This window comes from Hylobates moloch, unplaced genomic scaffold (genome assembly GCF_009828535.3).
Source record: "Hylobates moloch isolate HMO894 unplaced genomic scaffold, HMol_V3 SCAFFOLD_5, whole genome shotgun sequence".
Taxonomy (NCBI): domain Eukaryota; kingdom Metazoa; phylum Chordata; class Mammalia; order Primates; family Hylobatidae; genus Hylobates; species Hylobates moloch.
In genome coordinates, this window is record NW_026652280.1 from 83,104,122 (window position 1) to 83,122,228 (window position 18,107).

Below are 18,107 nucleotides of genomic sequence, written 5' to 3' on the forward strand. Positions count from 1 at the left end.
CCATCCTGGCTAACACGGTGAAACCCTGTCTCTACTAAAAATACAAAAAATTAGCCGGGCGTGGTGGCGCGCGCCTGTAGTCCCAGCTACTCGGGAGGCTGAGGTAGGAGAATGGCTTGAACCCGGGAGGCAGAGGTTGCAGTGAGCCAAGATCGTGCCACTGCACTCCAGCCTGGATGGTCAGAGAGAAACTCTGTCTCAAAAAAAAAAAAAAAATGTTAAATGTAATTTTTAGATAATTCACAGGGAAATTAAAGAAATTATAAAGATTCCATGTATCCTTTACTCAGTCTCCCCCGCCCCCACTAACATCTTGCAAAAATGTAGTAAAGCATACACCACGGTACTGACACAGTCAGGGTATTGCGCATTTCCACCTTCACAAGAATCCAGACTTTCCCTTTCACAGCCACATCCACTTCCCTCCAGCACCTCTGCTTGACTGTTGGCAACCATTATTTTCCTTTTTTGTGAAGTCTTTGCTTTTATAAAGACCCTGCTTTAGTGGTGGCTCGCGGCTGGAGTCTCAGCTACTCTTCAGACAGGGCCCGAAGATCGCTCGTGCCCAGGAGTTGGAGACTACCCCATGCAACATAGCGAGACTTTCTTTTCTTTCTTCTTTTTTTTTTTTTTTAAAGGTCCTGCTTTGTCACAACCAGAAGGACACAGAGCCCAAAGTTAGGTCATGAGGCTTTGGCCTTGACACCAAGGGATGCCGTCTCCCTGCCGGAAGCAGCTCACCAAAGCCGGCAGAGAACCCAGGTTCCGTGGGGCCACGATGTGGGGCTCCGCGGGCGCCCCGGCGCTGGCCGACTTCCTGTCTCCTGGGTCAGATGCCGCTCCGCACTGCAGCTATGGTCGCATGCAGTGCGTGCCGAAGCCCGCAGCAGGAATGCTGCCTTCGGTGATTTTAATTTCACTTTCCTACTTCTCTCAATAACACAATCCGCGTTTCAAACTCCAGGAAAAAGAAAACGGAATTGGCTCCAGGAGGATCTGCAATCACCACCGGGAACTTTGGGAGGCTGGGAAGATGGAGCCAAACCAGTGTGTGGGGTGGAGGTGCGGACCTGGGGCGGCCGGCCTCTCCTACAGGTCTCAGGTCAGCAGGCCTGGCGTGCCAGCACCTGCCACGGGACTGGAAGCCCATTCCTTGACAACGTCTGAGGGGATCCCGTTGCTAGGGCTGTTGCCAAGGCGGGGCCACGAGGAGGGGCTCACTTCCGGGAGGACGGCAATTGGCAACCCGGAAGCGGTCGGCAGTGCGGCGCTGTTTAAAGATGGCGGCGGAAGAACCTCAGCAGCAGAAGCAGGAGCCGCTGGGCAGCGACTCCGAAGGTACAGATCCAAGGAGGGATGTCCGGCCCGGGCTAGTGGGGGCGATGCCGGGCCAGCTGCTCCCGAGGAGGGAGGGGAGGCAGGGCCGCCGGCTCTGGGGTCGAGGTGCGCTGGGGTCCCTTCCTCCACCTCCGCTGCCTCCCCTCCCCCTCACAATGGAAGGAGCCACCGCCGCGACCCCTGGCCGGGAGGGAGGACGGACGAGGCGGGCCAAGGCCCGCGGCCCTTCTCCATCGTGTGCGCCCGGGGCGGGGCCTGGGCCGCCCCACCCTCTGCCCAACCCCTCGGCTCCCGGCTCCAGGGGCCCCGACCCCTGCCGACCCTGTCCTTGCAGTCAGGCTGAGGCCTAGGCCAGGGCCGAGCCCCCCGGCCTGCTCCAGCGGCGGCCCGCGCCGTGAGGGCCTCGAGTTTCGCTGGGCTACGGAGCACAAAGGTCCGGGCGGGCCATTCGGGATGTCGTAGGCGGCCCTGGGATGTGAGGGGACTGCAGGATCTGTCCCTGAGGCCTGCGACTTTTTCTGGTAGAGCCTCCTCTTCTGGCCTTGCAGCCCCTTTCCGCCTATCTAGACATTGTTAGTCTCCTGAGGAGATGGGCCTTTCAAAAATGGTCCCACTCTGTCTTTTCCCGCCTATGAGTTGGGCCCTGGGGACCGCGTAGGTCATTGGGTGGCAGGGACAGATCTTTTGCAGAGTAGTGTGAAAAGGGTAGGTCGACGCCCAGCCAAGAATTTGGGATGGCGAGCCCCAAAAGGGTTGACCTTTAAAGTCATTCAGCACACGCACCTTATTCTCACCGAACACTTGAGAGAACGAGAAGTGGGAAAACTGGGCCCCGGAAGGGACTTGTTCAAGATGACATTAAGAGAGAGCCAGGACTAAAATTCAGGTGTCCTAGCTCCTCACCGATAGCTGCTCACAGTGGGGTCCATAGGGTGGACCTGCCCAGCTGGCTGATAATACTAGAGCACGTACTGGTATGCCTCTAAGAAAGGCGGGGGTACTCGCCCCATTTTACAGTTGAGGAAAGGTCTCTGCCATGTGGTAGCCAAGGAGAGGTATTGTGCTGAAGAGCTCAGCCTGGAATTAGACAAACCTGGGTTTGATCACAGGTCTTTGCTAGTTGTGATCTTGGGCAGATTGCTTCACCTCTCTGCATTTGTTTTGTTAATTGTAAAATGGGCACCATTAACAATATCCAGGACCGCAAGAGGATGAAGGCGGTGATGGAGTAAAGTGCAGGCTCACAGGAAGCTCTCCTCCAGGCCAGGACTCTGCTTCCTCATCCTACTTTCCGCAAGAGACCACGCCTGGCCCCAGAACATTCCCAGGCCGCTGGGAAGTGATGTTAACGGGAGGAAGGGGGTGTCAGAGCTGGAAGAGCGCACCTTAGGGGTACCACGGTATACCTCTGCCCCTTCATTTTAAAGATGAGGAAATGAAAGCCCAGAAGGGGAAGGGACTTTGCCAAGATGACACAGTTGAGGTGGAGCACGCCTGTAATCCCAGCACTTTGGGAGGTTGAGGCGGGCAGATCACCTGAGATCAGGAGTTCAAGATCAGCCTGGTCAACATGGCGAAACCCCATCTGTACTAAAAATACAAAAATTAGCTGGGAGTGGTGGTGCACGCATGTAGTTCCAGCTATTGGGAAAGCTGAGGCAGGAGAATTGCTTGCATCTGGGACATCTGTAACATACCTGCTTCCAGATTCTAAGCCTGTCTTCCTGCTCCTGGGCTGCTCTTGTCCCTGGCCCAGCTGCCTTCAGTGGAGACAGCCAGGACCCCCTGTAATCTTTGGCTTTTTTCCTTTTCCCAGGTGTTAACTGTCTGGCCTATGATGAAGCCATCATGGCTCAGCAGGACCGAATTCAGCAAGAGGTGAGGGGCTGCAGTGGGCGAGGGAGGCAGTGGCCAGCAGCCCCATTGTGGAAATGCATAGGCTGGGCATGAAGCCTATTGTCTGTCTCTACTTTGGAAGCTCCCTCCTCCCTAGGCTATGCTAGGTACTGGTGCTTTTCTGGGGGTTGCTGGGCCACCGGGTGACCAGCCCAGCCCATTTGTAGTTATTCTGGCTGTTAGGCATGGGTCACTCCATCTCCCTGCTAGGACATGACAGATCCCTGCCTCCTCCAGATTGCTGTGCAGAACCCTCTGGTGTCAGAGCGGCTGGAGCTCTCGGTCCTATACAAGGAGTATGCTGAAGATGACAACATCTATCAACAGAAGATCAAGGTGGGAGCCTGGCCAGAGCGGGTGGGAAGCACCCTGGGGGCGGGGCAGGAGGGTGCCTGCTTCAGACTTGCTTCCTGCTGGGTCTGTCACCTGAGGGAGTAGGGTGTTGCAGGACACCTTTCGTTGCTGGTTCTTGAAGTGCATAGGCTGAGGCCTCAAAAACACACTGATTTCAACGCTTGAACCCGGGAGGTGGAGGTTGTAGGGAGCCAAGATCACACCATTGCACTCCAGCCTGGGTGACAAGAGCAAAACTTCATCTCAGAAAAAAAAAGGGGGGTGCGGGGCGGGCACGGTGGCTCACGCCTGTAATCCCAGCGCTTTGGGAGTCCAGGGTGGGCAGATGCCCTGAGGTCAGGAGTTGGAGACCAGCCTGGCTGATATGGTGAAACCCCATCTCTACTAAAAATACAATAATTAGCCGGACGTGGTGGCAGGTGCCTGTAATCCCAGCTACTTGCCCGGCTGAGTCAGGAGAATTGCTTGAATCTGGGAAGCGGAGGTTGCAGTGAGCTGAGATTGCGGCACTGCACTCCAGCCAGAGCAACAGAAGAAGACTGTCTCAAAAAAAAAAAGACATTGATTCAAATCTAGACTCTGCTACTCAGCAGCTGTATCCTTGGCAAGTCCTTTAGTGTCTCTAAAGTGGGTGTTCTCATCTGTAAAATAGGGACAATAAAAGCATCTTCTGGCCAGGCACAGTGGCTCACGCCTGTAATCCCAGCACTTCGGGAGGTTGAGGCGGGCAGATCACCTGAGGTCAGGAGTTCGAGACCAGTCTGGTCAACATGGTGAAACCCCATCTGTACTAAAAATACAAAAATTAGCTGGGAGTGGTGGCGCACGCATGTAGTTCCAGCTATTGGGAAGGCTGAGGCAGGAGAATTGCGTGCATCTGGGAGGCGGAGGTTGCAGTGAGGCAAGATCTCGCACTGTACTGTATCCTGAGTGACGGAGTAAGACTCCGTCTCAAAAATAAAAAAAAATAAAAAAGGCCTGGCGCGATGGCTCACGCTTGTAATCCCAGCAATTTGGCAGGCTGAGGCGGGCGTATCACGAGGTCAGGAGATCAAAACCACGGTGAAACCCCGTCTCTACTAAAAATACAAAAAAATTAGCCAGGCATGGTGGCGGGCACCTGTAGTCCCAGCTACTCGGAGAGGCTGAGGCAGGAGAATGGCGTGAACCCGGGAGGCGGAGGTTGCAGTGAGCCGAGATTGTGCCACTGCACTCCAGCCTGGGCGACAGAGTGAGACTCTGTCTCAAAAAAAAAAAAAAAAGCATCTTCTCATAGGGCGATTGTGAGATTGAGGGAGGTGCAGGCTGGGCGGGAGCTGATGATCTCGGTGCCCATACAGGGGCTGACCAGGCTGGTGCTCAGTGGGGCAGAAGGGTTGCCAGAGGGCCGTTTCCCACAGCTTGCCTCCTGGATCTTTGTGGAGAGGCAGGCAGCAGTGGGGTCAAGCAGCCACAGATTTCCTCGAAGGGCCGTGCTGCATCACTCAAACGGAGGCAAACTTTACCACCCACTTTCTAGGTCTGTGAGCTGGGAGGTTGACATATGAAATGGGGCCAGGCATGGTGACTCGAGCCTGGAATCCTAGCACTTTGCGAGGCTGAGGCCAGAGGATTGCTTGAGCCCAGGAGTTCAAGCCAACCCAAGCAACATAGTGAGACCTTGTCTCTCCAAATCAAAAAATTCCTGGGTGTGGTAGCACATGCCTGTAGTCCCAGCTACTCAAGAGGCTGCGGTTGGAGGATCACTTGAGCCCAAGAAGTTGAGCCATGATTATACCACCTCACTCCAGCCTGGGTGACAGTGAGACCTGTCTCTAAAAAAAAAAAAAAAAAAAAAAAAAGAAATGTGACAATGGGTGTGTGGAAACCGTATCTGGTAGGCTCAGTGTAAGTGTTTAGTAAATATTTCTCTTCCCCTGGAAGATGACAGATGCTTAAGAGTCCTCTACTGGTAGGGGAGGCCTCCGTGGCCAGGTAGGTAACCCAGGTGATTGAAGGTGGCCAGGCAGTCAGGTGGTGAACAAGGAGGGCTACACAGCTCAGTATCAGCCAGACAGTAATAGGGAGCAGAGGCCCCTGGGGGAAATGGGAGTGTCCATACCTGTGACTCCATTGTCTCCAGATCTGTTTTTCCAAGAGGAGCCAGAGGTAACCACAGCTCCTGACTTCTAACAGTTGGCAGCTAATTCAGATTTTAAATGTGTGGGCCAAACACACCTGCAGGCCAGATCCAGCTGTGTGAGGTCTGTGCTCTGTGATCTCCTGAGGCCCCCTCCTCAGGGAGCTAGATTTCCTCAGGGTGCCTGTGGAGAGATGAAGGCACTGGCTGTGGAGCCTGATGGGCCTAGGTTCCAGTCCTGGCCTCACCACTTCGAGCTGCATGATCTCGGGCAACACCCTGAAGCTCTTGGATCCCCTGTTCTCTTCTCTGTGGGCGGGGACATTGTCTTCCTCACAGGGCAAGTGTGAGGGTTGAAGGAGATGTTACGGGGGGTTGTAAGCAGTGGGTTACAAACCTCCCCATACAGGGGGTGAGCTTCATTCATTCATTCCTCTTAGGTCACTGTCCTCCAGCGGGACCCCCCCATGCCAAGGCCTGCCGCTCATGGCTAGATCACCCTGGTAAAGTGGACAGGACAGGCTGGGCCCCAGGTTCTTCCCACGGAGTCATCAAACATTTGGATGTCCAGAGCATGCTGTCTAAGAGGCCTCTCTGTGCCCCCAGCACCCGCATTCTGTGTGCTGTGCCTGAGCCCACCTTTTCTTCCTGGGCAGAGACAGCTGTGGCAGCAGAGCCCAAGCAGGCCTGGTTGCAGAGAACTCCTCTCTCTCTAAATGGGCTCTTGTGAGGATCAATTAGGATGACGTTTATTCGCCCTGTGCCAAGTGCCTGGCACAGAGAGTGTGCTCACAATGGCCATGGTGGCTGCTACAGTAGCAGTGGTGATTTGGGCTCTTTGTGGTCCTGGTGTGCTACTCATTTAACATTTATTGAGAATGGACTGTGGTCCAGGCGCTGTTCTAGGTACTGAAGATAGAGTGATGCCGACAAAGTCCTGCCCTCACAAAACTTACAGTTCAGGGTGGAAAGACATGATAAGCCAAAGAGGGCTTTAGGACATGTGGGGTATCAGAAGGCAGTGAGTGCTGTGGAGAAAAATGAAAAGGGGATCGGGGCCAGGCGTGGTGGCTCACGCCTGTAATCCCAGCACTCTGGGAGGCTGAGGCAGGTGGATCACCTGAGGTCTAGGAGTTTGAGACCAGCCTGACTAACATGGTGAAACCTCTACTAAAAATACAAAATTAGCCGGGTGTGGTGGCACATCCCTGTAATCCCAGCTACTTAGGCTGAGGCAGGAGAATCTCTTGAACCTGGGAGGTGGAGGTTGCAGTGAGCTGAGATTGTGCCACTGCACTCCAGCCTGAGTGACCAGAGCAAAACGCCACCTCAAAAAAAAAAAAAAAAAAGAGGGGATTGGGAGTGGGAGCATTTGCCATTTTAAACAGGGCTTGGTGAAGGCCTTGCTGATGAGGTGGTATTTGAGTAATGAACAGAAAAAGAGCGGGGAGCGAGTCACAGGCGTCGGAGAGCAGTGCCCACCCAGGCCCGAGGCAAGAGGGCACCTGGATGATTTGAGGCCAGCATGGAGGCCAGTGTGGCTGGTGCAGAATTAGGGGTTAGGGCTGGGGAACTGAGCGGGGCAGGGCGGGGTGGGGTGTTGTGGTAAGAGAAAGGACTCTGAGGGAGATGGGGTGCATCTAGCAGGTGACTCTGGTCACTTTTTTTTTTTTTTTTTGAGACAGAGTGTTGCCCCGTCACCCAGGCTGGAGTGCACTGGAGTGCAATGGCACCATCTCAGCTCACTGCAACCTCCGCCTCCCGGGTCCAAGTGATTCTCCTGCCTTAGCCTCCTGAGTAGCTGGGATTACAGATGCCCGCCACCATGCCTGGCTAATTTTTGTATTTTTAGTAGAGGCGGGGTTTCACCATATTGGCTAGGCTGGTCTTGAACTCCTGACCTCAAATGATCCACCCACTTTGGCCTCCCAAAGTGCTGGGATTACAGGCCTGAGCCATCACGCCAAGCCGACCCTGGCCATTCTCGTGCTGGGGTGAGAATAAACTCCGGAAGGTGAAGTGGAGGCAGGGACACTGCCAGGAGGCTTGTGCAGTAAAATCTGCTGGAGGTGGGCAGCGGGTGGTGGAGGTGAGGAGTGAGAAGCAGTTGGATACCAGACATATTGAAGGGATGGATATGGTGTTGGAGTCGGCAGTGACTGTAAGGTGCTGTGGGTGACTGAGGTGGGGCAGCCTTGGGGAGGAGCAGTTGTTCGGAGGTTGATCTCAGCTGCACTCAGTGGAAATGCCTGTTGGACAGTTCAGAGGAGGTGTGATGAGGCTGGTAGATAGGAGGATCGCAAATGGAGTTGAGAGTTGAGATTCACACTTGGGGCTATTAAATCCTTGAGACTTTGGCTAGGGGCAATGGCTCATGCTTGTAATCCTAGCACTTTGGGAGGCCAAGGTGGGTGGATCACTTGAGGTCAGGAGTTCAAAACCAGCCTGGCCAACACGGTGAAACCCCGTCTCTACTAAAAATACAAAAAAATTAGGCGGGCACAGTGGCGTGCTCCTGTAGTCCCAGCTACTCAGGAGGCTGAGACGGGAGAATTGCTTGAACCCGGAAGGCGGAGGTTGCAGTGAACCGAGATCGTGCTACTGCACTCCAGCCTGGACGACAGCGCGAGACTGTCTCAAAAACAAACAAACAAACAAAAATTGCTTGAGACTGACGTCGTCAAGAGAGCAAGTATAATTTACGTTTTTGTAGAGACGAGGTCTTGTTGTGTTGCCCAGGCTAGGCTTCAACTTGATCCTCCCCCCTTGGCCTCCCAAAACACTGGGATTACAGGTGTGAGCCACTGTACCTGGCCACGAGAGTGAGTGTAGTTTCAAAGAGGAAGCTGGCCGGGTGCAGCACTTTGGGAGGCTGTGGCAGGCAGATCACTTGAGCCCAGGAGTTCGAGACCAGCCTGGGCAATATGGTGAAATCCCATCTCTACAAAAAAATACAACGATTAAATGGGTGTGGTGGTGTGCACCTGTAGTTCCAGCTACTCTGAAATATGAGGTGGGAGAATTGCTTGAGCCTGGTAGGTTGATGCTGCAGTGAGCCGTGATTTTGCCACTGCACCCCAGCCCAGGTGACAGAGGAGACCCTGTCTCAGAAAAGAAAGAAAAAAGTGGAAGCTGTCCCCGGCCTGAGCAGGGCAGGGTAGGCACATGGGAGACAGCCCTCATGCCCGTGGTCACATGGCAGGCACAGTGGCTAAGTGTGCAGTGACTGTTTTCCTTTTTTCTTTTTTGAAACGGAGTCTCGCTTTGTTGCCCAGGCTGGAGTGCAGTGGTGCGATCTCGGCTCACTGCAACCTCCACCTCCTGGGTTCAAGTGATTCTCTTGCCTCAGCCTCCTGAGTAGCTGGGACTACAGGTGTGCGCCACCACACCCAGCTAATTTTTGTATTTTTAGTAGAGACAGGGTTTCACTGTGTTGGCCAGGATGGTCTTGATCTCTTGACCTCGATTACTGCCTGCCTCAGCCTCCCAAAGTGCTGGGATTATAGGCGTGAGCCACCGCGCCCAGCCTCAGTGACTGTTTTCTTGCAGGTGACACACCATGTCTTGAAGGGTGCCGTATGGTTTGGTGGCATCCCTGATCCTCAGAGCTTAGAGAGATGAGGAGTGGCCTTGGAGGCAGGAGGAAGACAAGGAGAGGGTGGGGGCGCCAGCCCAGGGAAGGAGGCATCTAGGCAGGGCCACAGTCAGTGGCCTCAGTTCTGCTAAGGGGCCAGTGGGGGTGGGGGGCTGGGTTTGCCCCCTCTGATTGAGGGTGTTCAGCTGACCTTGGCTAGAGCAAAAGCCTCCCGAGGGAGAAAAGATGTGGAGACAGCACGGACAGCTTCATGAGGAGTTTTGCTGTAAAGAAAGCAGAGAAATTGAAGGGTAGCCAGACAGAAACGTAAAGTTCAGGATTCCCTTCCTTTTAAAGAAGTAGCCGAATGTGTATATGCTGTTGGGTCTAAACCAGTAGGGAGGGAAAAATTGATCATGGGGGGACTTACTAGGATGATGTCTTTTTTTTTTTGAGATAGGATCTCACACACTCTGTCACCCAGGCTAGAGTGCAGTGGTGCCATCACAGCTCACTTGCAGCCTCGACCTCCTGGGCCCACACAGTCCTCCAACCTCAGCCTCTAGAGTAGCTGGGGCCACAGGATGCAGCACCGTGTGCAGCTAACTTACTTATTTATCTTTTCAAGATGGAGTTTTGCTCTGTTGCCCAGGCTGGAGTGCAATGGCACAATCTCAGCTCACTGCAACCTCTGCTTCCCAGGTTCAAGCGATTCTCCTGCTTCAGCCTCCCGAGTAGCTGGGATTACAGGCATGCACCACCATGCCGAGCTAATATTATATTTTTAGTAGAGATGGAGTTTCGCCATGTTGGTCATGCTGGTCTCGAACTCCCGACCTCAGGTGATTCAACCACCTCGACCTCCCAAAGTGCTGGGATTACAGGCGTGAGCCACCGCACCCAGCCACTTACTTATTTTTTTTAGAGAGATGGGGGTCTCACTGTGTTGCCCAGGCTGGTCTCGAACTCCTGGGCTTAAGCAGTCCTCCCACCTTGGCCTCCCAAAATGTTGGGATTACAGGTGTGAGCCATGGCGCCCAGCTTGGAATGATGTGCTTGAGCCTGAGGGTGGGGGTGGGCTAGTGTGGAGTGGAGAGGCAGCTTAGGTGGCAGCTGGAACAGATCCTCTGAGGATTGTGGGAGGAGGCCAAGGGCAGATGTGCTGGTGGGGCCTGAGGAGAAAAGACAAGGTCATCAGCTGGGGGTGGGAGCAAGATGGGTAGGGGAGGGGGGAGGGTGCCCAGGCCAGGGGAGTGAAGTGTGCTTGCCAGGTGAAGTGTGCGTGGTGAGTGGGCACCTGTAATCCCAGCTACTTGGAAGGCTGAGACAGGAGAATCATTGGAACCCGGGAGGCAGAGGTTGCAGTGAGCCGAGATCGCGCCACTGCACTCCAGCCTGGGCAGCAAGAGCAAAACTCCGTCTCAAAAAAACAAGTAGAGGAGGGAGGCTGTTTCTAGCCCCAGGAGGGCTGCAGGCAAAGCCTGGAGGTGGGGGAACTCTTCTCAGTGTGGCGGGAGCGGGGCTGAGCTGGGCTGTGCAGAGGGCCCCAGCCGCCTGGCTGAGGCGTGGAGGCCAGCACTCCACCCTGGCCCTGACTTGCTTGCCCTGAAGTTCTCTTGGGCTGAAAGACCGGAGAGGACGCATTGCTCAAGGACAGATTCACTCGCCTGTTGTTGTACAGTCCTGTAGGCGCCGCAGCACTTTAGTGACCCATGCAACTAGTTTGTCCTTAAGTCCCCAGCTTCCTGCCGTCTTTTGGGAGGACTCTGGGCAGTGGGCTGCTCCCATTGCCACGTTCAGCAGCCTGTTTCAGGGGCCCAGGGTGGCAGGTGGCTGCTGGGAGCTCATTTGCCACGTTTGGAATGTGACCTTTGCTGGGGGACATTTCCTTGGACAACCCCAGTTCTGGCCTGATGTTAACCTGTCGGGGTGGGGCTGCCTCTGCAGGACCTCCACAAAAAGTACTCGTACATCCGCAAGACCAGGCCTGACGGCAACTGTTTCTATCGGGCTTTCGGATTCTCCCACTTGGAGGCACTCCTGGATGACAGCAAGGAGTTGCAGCGGTGAGAAGGGTGGGCACTGGGCACCGAGGCAGGTGGGTGTCTCCCTCCTCCCCGGGCGAGTAGGAGGTGCAGCTCCACCTGAGGGCAGGCGATGGGCTGGACTCTGGCCTTGCCAGGCGGGGCGGTGCTGTCTGGGCCCTGGCATCTGGGCTGGTCGAGGAGCCCATGCTGGGCCCGCCTTTCCATCCCACCCCCAGGTTCAAGGCTGTATCTGCCAAGAGCAAGGAGGACCTGGTGTCCCAGGGCTTCACTGAATTCACAATTGAGGATTTCCACAACACGGTGAGCCCTGGCGCCTGTCTGGGCTGGGCCAGGGTGGAGGGGTTCACCTGGTGAGGACCACCCATCTCCTCCCCCTCATCTTGCGCTTTCTCCCTCCGCGGCTGCAGTTCATGGACCTGATTGAGCAGGTGGAGAAGCAGACCTCTGTCGCCGACCTGCTGGCCTCCTTCAATGACCAGAGCACCTCCGACTACCTTGTGGTCTACCTGCGGCTGCTCACCTCGGGCTACCTGCAGCGCGAGAGCAAGTTCTTCGAGCACTTCATCGAGGGTGGGCGGACTGTCAAGGAGTTCTGCCAGCAGGTGCCGTCCCCCTCCCCTTTACTCTCGGCCGGGGGAGTGCAGTGGGTCCACAGGGCCTGGGGCGGGGTGCGGAGACCGGGGCCTGACCCGCACCTATGCCACAGGAGGTGGAGCCCATGTGCAAGGAGAGCGATCACATCCACATCATCGCGCTGGCCCAGGCCCTCAGCGTGTCCATCCAGGTGGAGTACATGGACCGCGGCGAGGGCGGCACCACTAATCCGCACATCTTCCCTGAGGGCTCGGAGCCCAAGGTCTACCTTCTCTACCGGCCTGGACACTACGATATCCTCTACAAATAGGGCTGGCCCCGGCCCGCTGCTGCCCTGCTGCCCCCCTCTGCCAGGCGCTAGACATGTACAGAGGTTTTTCTGTGGTTGTAAATGGTCCTATTTCACCCCCTTCTTCCTGTCACATGACCCCCCCATGTTTTATTAAAGGGGGTGCTGGTGGTGAGCCGTGTGTGCGTGTCCCTGCTCTGCTGCCCGCCTGGCTGCTCTGTCTGCTGCCCCCTCCCCCCAGGTGGGTCCCCCTGCTTTTCACCTATCCACCCCTGAGCTTCCCCAACAGGAGCAGGTTTGAGGGGCCAGGCCTCTTGGAGGCCCCTCCTGCTTCCTTGGGTTCTGCTTCCTTCCCTAAGGCCCCCCTTCCCTTCTTAGCTGGCTCAGGGGCTTCTATGGGATCCTGGAAGTTCCTCGGGGACTTGCCCAGGGTCCCAGGGCCACCCACACTTCATCTGCTCCCTCATAGGCCCCACCTCCACATCCCGGCTGGGCCCCAGACCCCAGCTTCCTGCCCTCCACCAGGGGTCTGCATGGTCGGGAGTCCTGGGTGGAGGGGCCTTTGTGAGGCTGGACCTGGCTCAGGGCAGGTGGAGGAGCTGGGCCTCCCACAGGGTGCCTCGGCAGCGCCATCCTGGTGGGGGAGGGCAGCCTTCAAACGTGTGGGGTCCACAGTCCTCAGGTCTATTTGGGGCTGCTGGTTCTCCACCTCCCCATCTGCCCCAGGCCCCCTGCCTGTGCCTGCCTTGCACCCCCTCTGCTTGGGCCACGGTGTCTCTGCATTGCCTGCCTTTTTGCCTTCACCTCTTTTCTTCCCCGCCCCCTGCACATTCGGGGTCTCAGCCCCCAGGCTGTGAGCTCCTTAGGGGCAGGCCCTCAATAAATGTGAACTGCTGCTGCCGCCTCTGCCGTCCGCCTGTGCCTCTGCCCGCCTGGCTCACCGAGAGCTCTTGCTAGCCCCTTTCAGCGAAAGCATCTGACCGGGGCTCCATCCAACACCTGGGCCGCCGCCTTCCCCCCAGTCAGAGCTCAGACAGTAGGAGCTGCCACAACGTGATCTTTATTAGGCTCCTCAGGGATGGGGCGCGGAGGGAAAGAAGGGGTGGCCAGGCCCAGGCCAGGCTGCAGGCTTTGGCGACCTCTCAGAGCTGGGAGCGGGGTCCCGAAGGCGGGTCTGAGGGCAGAGCAGAGTCAGAGGTGTCTGTGGGCGTCCCCGACCTCCCAGGCTGCCCCGTGGTTTCCCGCCTTGCTTGGGGGTGAGCGGGGGTTAGTGGGCGGGTTAGTCTAGGGCCGGGGCTGCCGCACGGGGCGAGGCCCTGCTTACCAGTCCCGGTCAGGGTGGGCTGCGGGAGCCTCAGGCTGGAAGGCAGAGGACAGTGAGAACCCGCCCCCAGGGTGGGCAGGGGCAGGGGCGGGCCGTGGGGCGGTGCGGGGCACGTACCCACGGGGAAGTAGTGGGGGAGCCGGCTCCGGTAGATGTCCTCGTCCTTCTCGAGAAACACGCAGATGATCAGCCGGTCCACCTGCGCCAGGGGCTGCTCAGCTTGGGCTGGGCCGCCACGCCTGGCCCCAGGATCCTGTGACTGCCTGCCCCGGTGCAGGCTTTCACCTGCCTGGCCCCGCGCCCTTCACAGAGGTTCACGGCTGTGTGCCATCAACCCCATCTCGCCACCGCCAGGCGCCCTTGCGCAGGAGAAATAGGGAAGGAAGGGGCGGGCTTGGCCCTGCGCTCTGCACCCTGACTCCTTGGGCGATGACGGGGTCTGGTCACTCTGGCCGGGATGCGGACCCCACCCTCGCCCGGGCCCAGGACTCACCTTGTCCTTGTGCTGCTCCAGCCACTCTCGCAGCGTGGCCAGCACGATCTCGGCCGCCGCCTCACAGGGGTATCCTGAGGCGGGTGGGGCGGGAGTGAGTCCTAGGCTCGGCCCCGCCCACTGCCTCGTCCGCCGTGGCCCCTCCCGGCGTCTGGGTCCACCGCCCACTCCTGGCCCTTGCCCTTCCAGACTCACCAAACACGCCGGTGGAGATGCAGGGGAACGCCTGGGCGGGGAGGGGTGAGAGGGGGTTGGAACATTGTCACTGCGCCCCGCCCTCCGCCCTCCCCCGCGGGCCGTCCCTCACCACCGAGCGGAGCCGGTGCTCCAGCAGCAGGTCCAGACTGCTCAGGTAGCAGCTGCGGAGCTCGGCAGCCTGGCTGGCGCTGGGCTCCCCGTAGGCGATGGGCCCCACTGTGTGGATGACGTCTACGGGGGACGACGGGGTCAGACCGGCGGGGGTCTACAAGATCCTCAGCTCCCTCGCTTCCCCCTGCCGGCCTGGGCAGAAGGGGGCAGGAAACACCTTTCCCCCCAAGCGCTGAGCCTCCTCCGCGAAGGCCCTCACCCCTGTGGGCCCCCTCGAGCCTGAATCCGCAAGCGCACAGCGCCCCGCGCCCCCTCCCCATATCTGTATGGGCCCGGCTGAGACCTGAGCGCGAGTGTGGGCGCGAAGGCGTTGCCCCCCCAGCTGCATCCTCAGCCTCCGCGCACGGTCTCCCCCATCTGCTTCCTGGGGGGTGCGGGGTGGGGGCCGGGTCTTGGCCCTTAAGGTTAAGAAGGGCCCCCTGAAGAGGTCCCCAGCACTCCTGTGGGGGCCTCACCCCTGATGTCCCAGTGACACACGGGCGCCCTGTCTGCGCCCTGCAACTGGGGCGCGTCGGCGACTCACACTTGGCCGGGAGCCGATAGCCGCCGGTGATCTTGGCCTTGCCAGTCTCACAGCTCTGCAGGGTCCGGCACTCGTCGGTAAGCAGGGGGCCGGCGGCCCGGTGAATGCAGCCGTCCACTGCGGGGAGGGCGGGCGGGACTGAGCCGGCCTGGCAAGGCTGCGGCCCCGGGGTGAGCACCCTCAGTCCCGAGAAGCCCCTCGGCGGTGCGAGGACCCATGCGGCGCCGCGCCCCAACCCCGTGGCCTCCGGCCGCTGCCCCCACCCCCGCCCGGAGTGTTTCACATCTGGGGAAACCGAGGCGCAGAGCGGGACGGCCCTGGGCCTGGCGGGAAGTGGCGCAAGGAGGCCGGCAGGGGGCGCACCCGGCCCACCCTGTCCCTTCCAGGCCGCGCCGCCAGGGCCCAGGCAGGGCGGCTCCGGGAGGCGAGGGCCGCCGGGGCAGGAACCGCCGTCCGAGCCGGGGTGACGGGGAAGCTTCGCCTTCCTCCCCGACGCCCCTCCCTAGCCCTGTCCCGGGAGCGCTGCAGGGCCCTCGACCAGTCGCTGTCTCCGCCCGGGCCTCAGCGTCGGTGCGATCCCAAGGCTCACCTCCCCAGGCGGCGCCCCACCACGGGGCGGCGGCAAACCCTAGGACCCATTTCGCGGATGAGGAAACAGAGGCCACCTTGTTACAGGGTGATCAGATCTGTAGCTGCAGCCTGGGTCTTCCAGCCGCGCGGGGAGGTGAGCCCGACGCCCGGGCCCGGGTCTCCTGGCGCGCAAACCCCTGCTGGTTAATGAACCGCCTCATTAGCGCATCCGGCTTAATTGCGGCCCCGCCTGGGCTTGTTTATCCGAGGGCGGCTCCAGGGCCTCGCGAGCGACCCTGGGGAGCTGGGCACAGATAAACAAGCGGGGCGCAGCAGGAGGCGTGGAGGAAACGCTCCAGCAGCCCAGCCTCGCCAGGGCACCGTGCAGGAGAGGCGCGGCCTCAGGCAGGCGTGGGTCCAGCCCGGGCTCACCCCTCATCGGCTGTGAGATCCTGCCCCTTCCCCTCTCTGGCGTCCACTGTCTCATCTGGAATACCGGGACAGCGACCCTCCCACAGAGGAAAACGCTGCGTGCTGGCCGGGAGGACACGGCCCATCTTTGGCAGCTCTGATCGCCCACGCCAGGAGCTCCTCAGGCACCAGCTGCCTGGTGCTCACAGGCGGGCATCAAGAGAGGACCATCATTCCCCATTTTACAGATGGACAAGCCAAGGCCCCCTTCTTCATCACCTCAGTCTCGGCACAGTTCCAGGGATGCCAGCTGGCTCACGCCCCTTTCTTTTGCTGTTTTCTCTTGTGCCCTGGGGGCGCAATTAAACCTCATTCTGCAACTTTACTCAGAGCTGGCACTAGGCAATTTCCCAGAGCGTCCCAGGGATGGGAGGGCAGAGAGGTTAGGGGCACCCTGAGAACGGCTCAGGCCTGGATCCTTTCCACCTGCTCCTCTCCTCTGCAGGGAGAAAGGCAGCTGTAGCCCAGGGTGAGGCTGAGATGGAGCAAGAAGGCAGGGCCCAGAGCGGGCGTCCAGGCTGGAGCTCCCAGTGCTGGGAAGTGAGTGTTCCGAATGGGGTGCCGTGGCTGGGCTGTGGAGCTGGGCAGCCTGAGTTCAAATCCTGGCTCTGCCAGCCACAGATGTGTGACTCCTCACATATCATTTAACCTCTCTGGGTCTCAGTTGCTCCATCTGGAAAATGGGATAATAGCACCCACCTCAGAGCTCACTGGGTTGTTGGAAGGATTGAGTTAACTAACTTTGTAATGTGCTTAAGGCAGTACTTGGCAAGAATGGAGGTCATGTGAGTGTATCCTGTTATTAACAACAGTGTGACAGTGTGGGCATGTTCGGGTATGTGTACATCAGTGTGATGGGAGGTGGGTGCACACAGGGTGTTCACAGTGTGTGTGGGTGAGCCCAGGGACCTGTCTGAGCTGGCTCTCCTAGGAGCCTCCCGGGCTCTGCCCTGAAGGCCTCAGCCACCTGGCACCCAGCTGCTTGAAGTCTCTGGGGGCTAACCACCCTGCAGGTGACCTCGGCCAGCTGTGGGGGCTGTGCGGAAGTGGAGCTCAGTGTTTGAGGGATTTAATGTTTCCTGCGGAAGTGGACGGGCCTGCAGCCAGGCCTTTGGGGCTGACCTGGGGGCGCAAGGGAGGTGCAGGGAGCTGGAATCAATGCTGGCAGAGGGCTCAGGCCGGATGCCCCCTCCTCACCCCCAGCAGTTCCAGAACAGGGCCTGGGCCAGGTAATGGCTCTACAGGGGTCCCAGGGAGGGGCTCCCCTAAAGCAGAGATGAGGGACAGGTCACTGTCAGCCCACTGCTACCCCAACAAGCTAGAGTGCAGCCTGGCCCCTCCTGCCTGCGTGTCCCTCCCTGTCCACACACCAGCCTTCTCGCTCTCTCCCCTGTGAGTGCAGAGGGGAACCCTCCCACTCTGCTCTCCTTAGCCATAGGCCCAAAGGACCCTTCCCACACACACTCCCAAAGCCGCCTTAGCTCTGCCCTCCAGGCCCTGTCCTGGCTCTTACCTGGGGCTAAGCTAGGTCCTAGAGACTCAAGCTTCCTGGGGTCCCATTCAGGGGAGATGCCCTTCCTTCCCTCTTCCCTCTTCCCATCCCACCCCACCAGCAGCCCTGATCCCTGGGGCTACCTGGTGGGAGGTGGGGTATTCCCAGTTCACAGGAGCTGACCAACCCTCAGTCTCCTCTCCAGGGCCCTCAATCACCAAAACAAACCTCCAGGCTCTAGCTCAACCCTCACCCCAAGTCAGCAGAAAACCTGTGGTCACTCCTGGGGAGACAGAGCCCACTTGGGTGGTGGGGCCCCCCTGAGATGTTTATCCATCAGGTCAAAGATGAAGCCTTCTTCCACCTGTGGCCAGAAGATGGCCCCTAAGGCCCCTCTGCCTCCTCCCTGCAGCCCCTTCTTCCCTCCTCCCTCCTCTACCGTTAAGCTCCCCCTGATCGGGCTCCTTCACGTCAGCCCTCTGTCTCACTATATCATCCAGGCTGGAGTGCAGTGGCGCAATCTTGGCTCACTGCAACCTCTGCCTCCTGGGTTCAAGTGATTCTTATGCCTCAGCCTCCCGAGTAGCTGGGATTACAGGGGCGCACCACTATGCCCAGCTAATTTTTTGTATTTTTAGTAGAGACGGGGTTTC

At 58.5% G+C, this 18,107-nt stretch overlaps 2 protein-coding genes across 6 annotated transcripts in view; one reads left to right on the forward strand and one right to left on the reverse strand.

The window, feature by feature from the left end:
* The first annotated feature begins 1,213 nt into the window (after positions 1-1,213).
* On the forward strand, positions 1,214-13,113 carry OTUB1 (OTU deubiquitinase, ubiquitin aldehyde binding 1). Its single transcript, XM_032153196.2, has 7 exons — positions 1,214-1,338; positions 3,155-3,216; positions 3,472-3,570; positions 11,229-11,347; positions 11,545-11,629; positions 11,737-11,931; positions 12,036-13,113. The coding sequence occupies exons 1-7, from the start codon at positions 1,281-1,283 to the stop codon at positions 12,231-12,233; spliced, it is 816 nt and encodes a 271-aa protein (XP_032009087.1). The 5' UTR covers positions 1,214-1,280; the 3' UTR covers positions 12,234-13,113.
* Positions 13,114-13,256: 143 nt separating this feature from the next.
* The window catches only part of MACROD1 (mono-ADP ribosylhydrolase 1), a 168,737-nt gene continuing 163,886 nt past the window's right edge, over positions 13,257-18,107 (reverse strand). For 2 of the 5 annotated variants that reach the window (XM_032153203.2, XM_032153200.2), the window contains 6 exons: positions 14,922-15,038; positions 14,337-14,458; positions 14,225-14,255; positions 14,030-14,103; positions 13,654-13,735; positions 13,257-13,386 (listed from right to left, as the gene is read on the reverse strand). In XM_032153203.2, the coding sequence (XP_032009094.1) occupies positions 13,355-13,386; positions 13,654-13,735; positions 14,030-14,103; positions 14,225-14,255; positions 14,337-14,458; positions 14,922-15,038 (458 nt within the window). In that variant the 3' untranslated portion in view covers positions 13,257-13,354. Of the gene's footprint in view, positions 13,387-13,536; positions 13,572-13,653; positions 13,736-14,029; positions 14,104-14,224; positions 14,256-14,336; positions 14,459-14,921; positions 15,039-18,107 lie in introns of all 5 variants that reach the window. The other 3 variants (XM_032153205.2, XM_032153201.2, XM_032153204.2) reach the window with 3 other exon arrangements.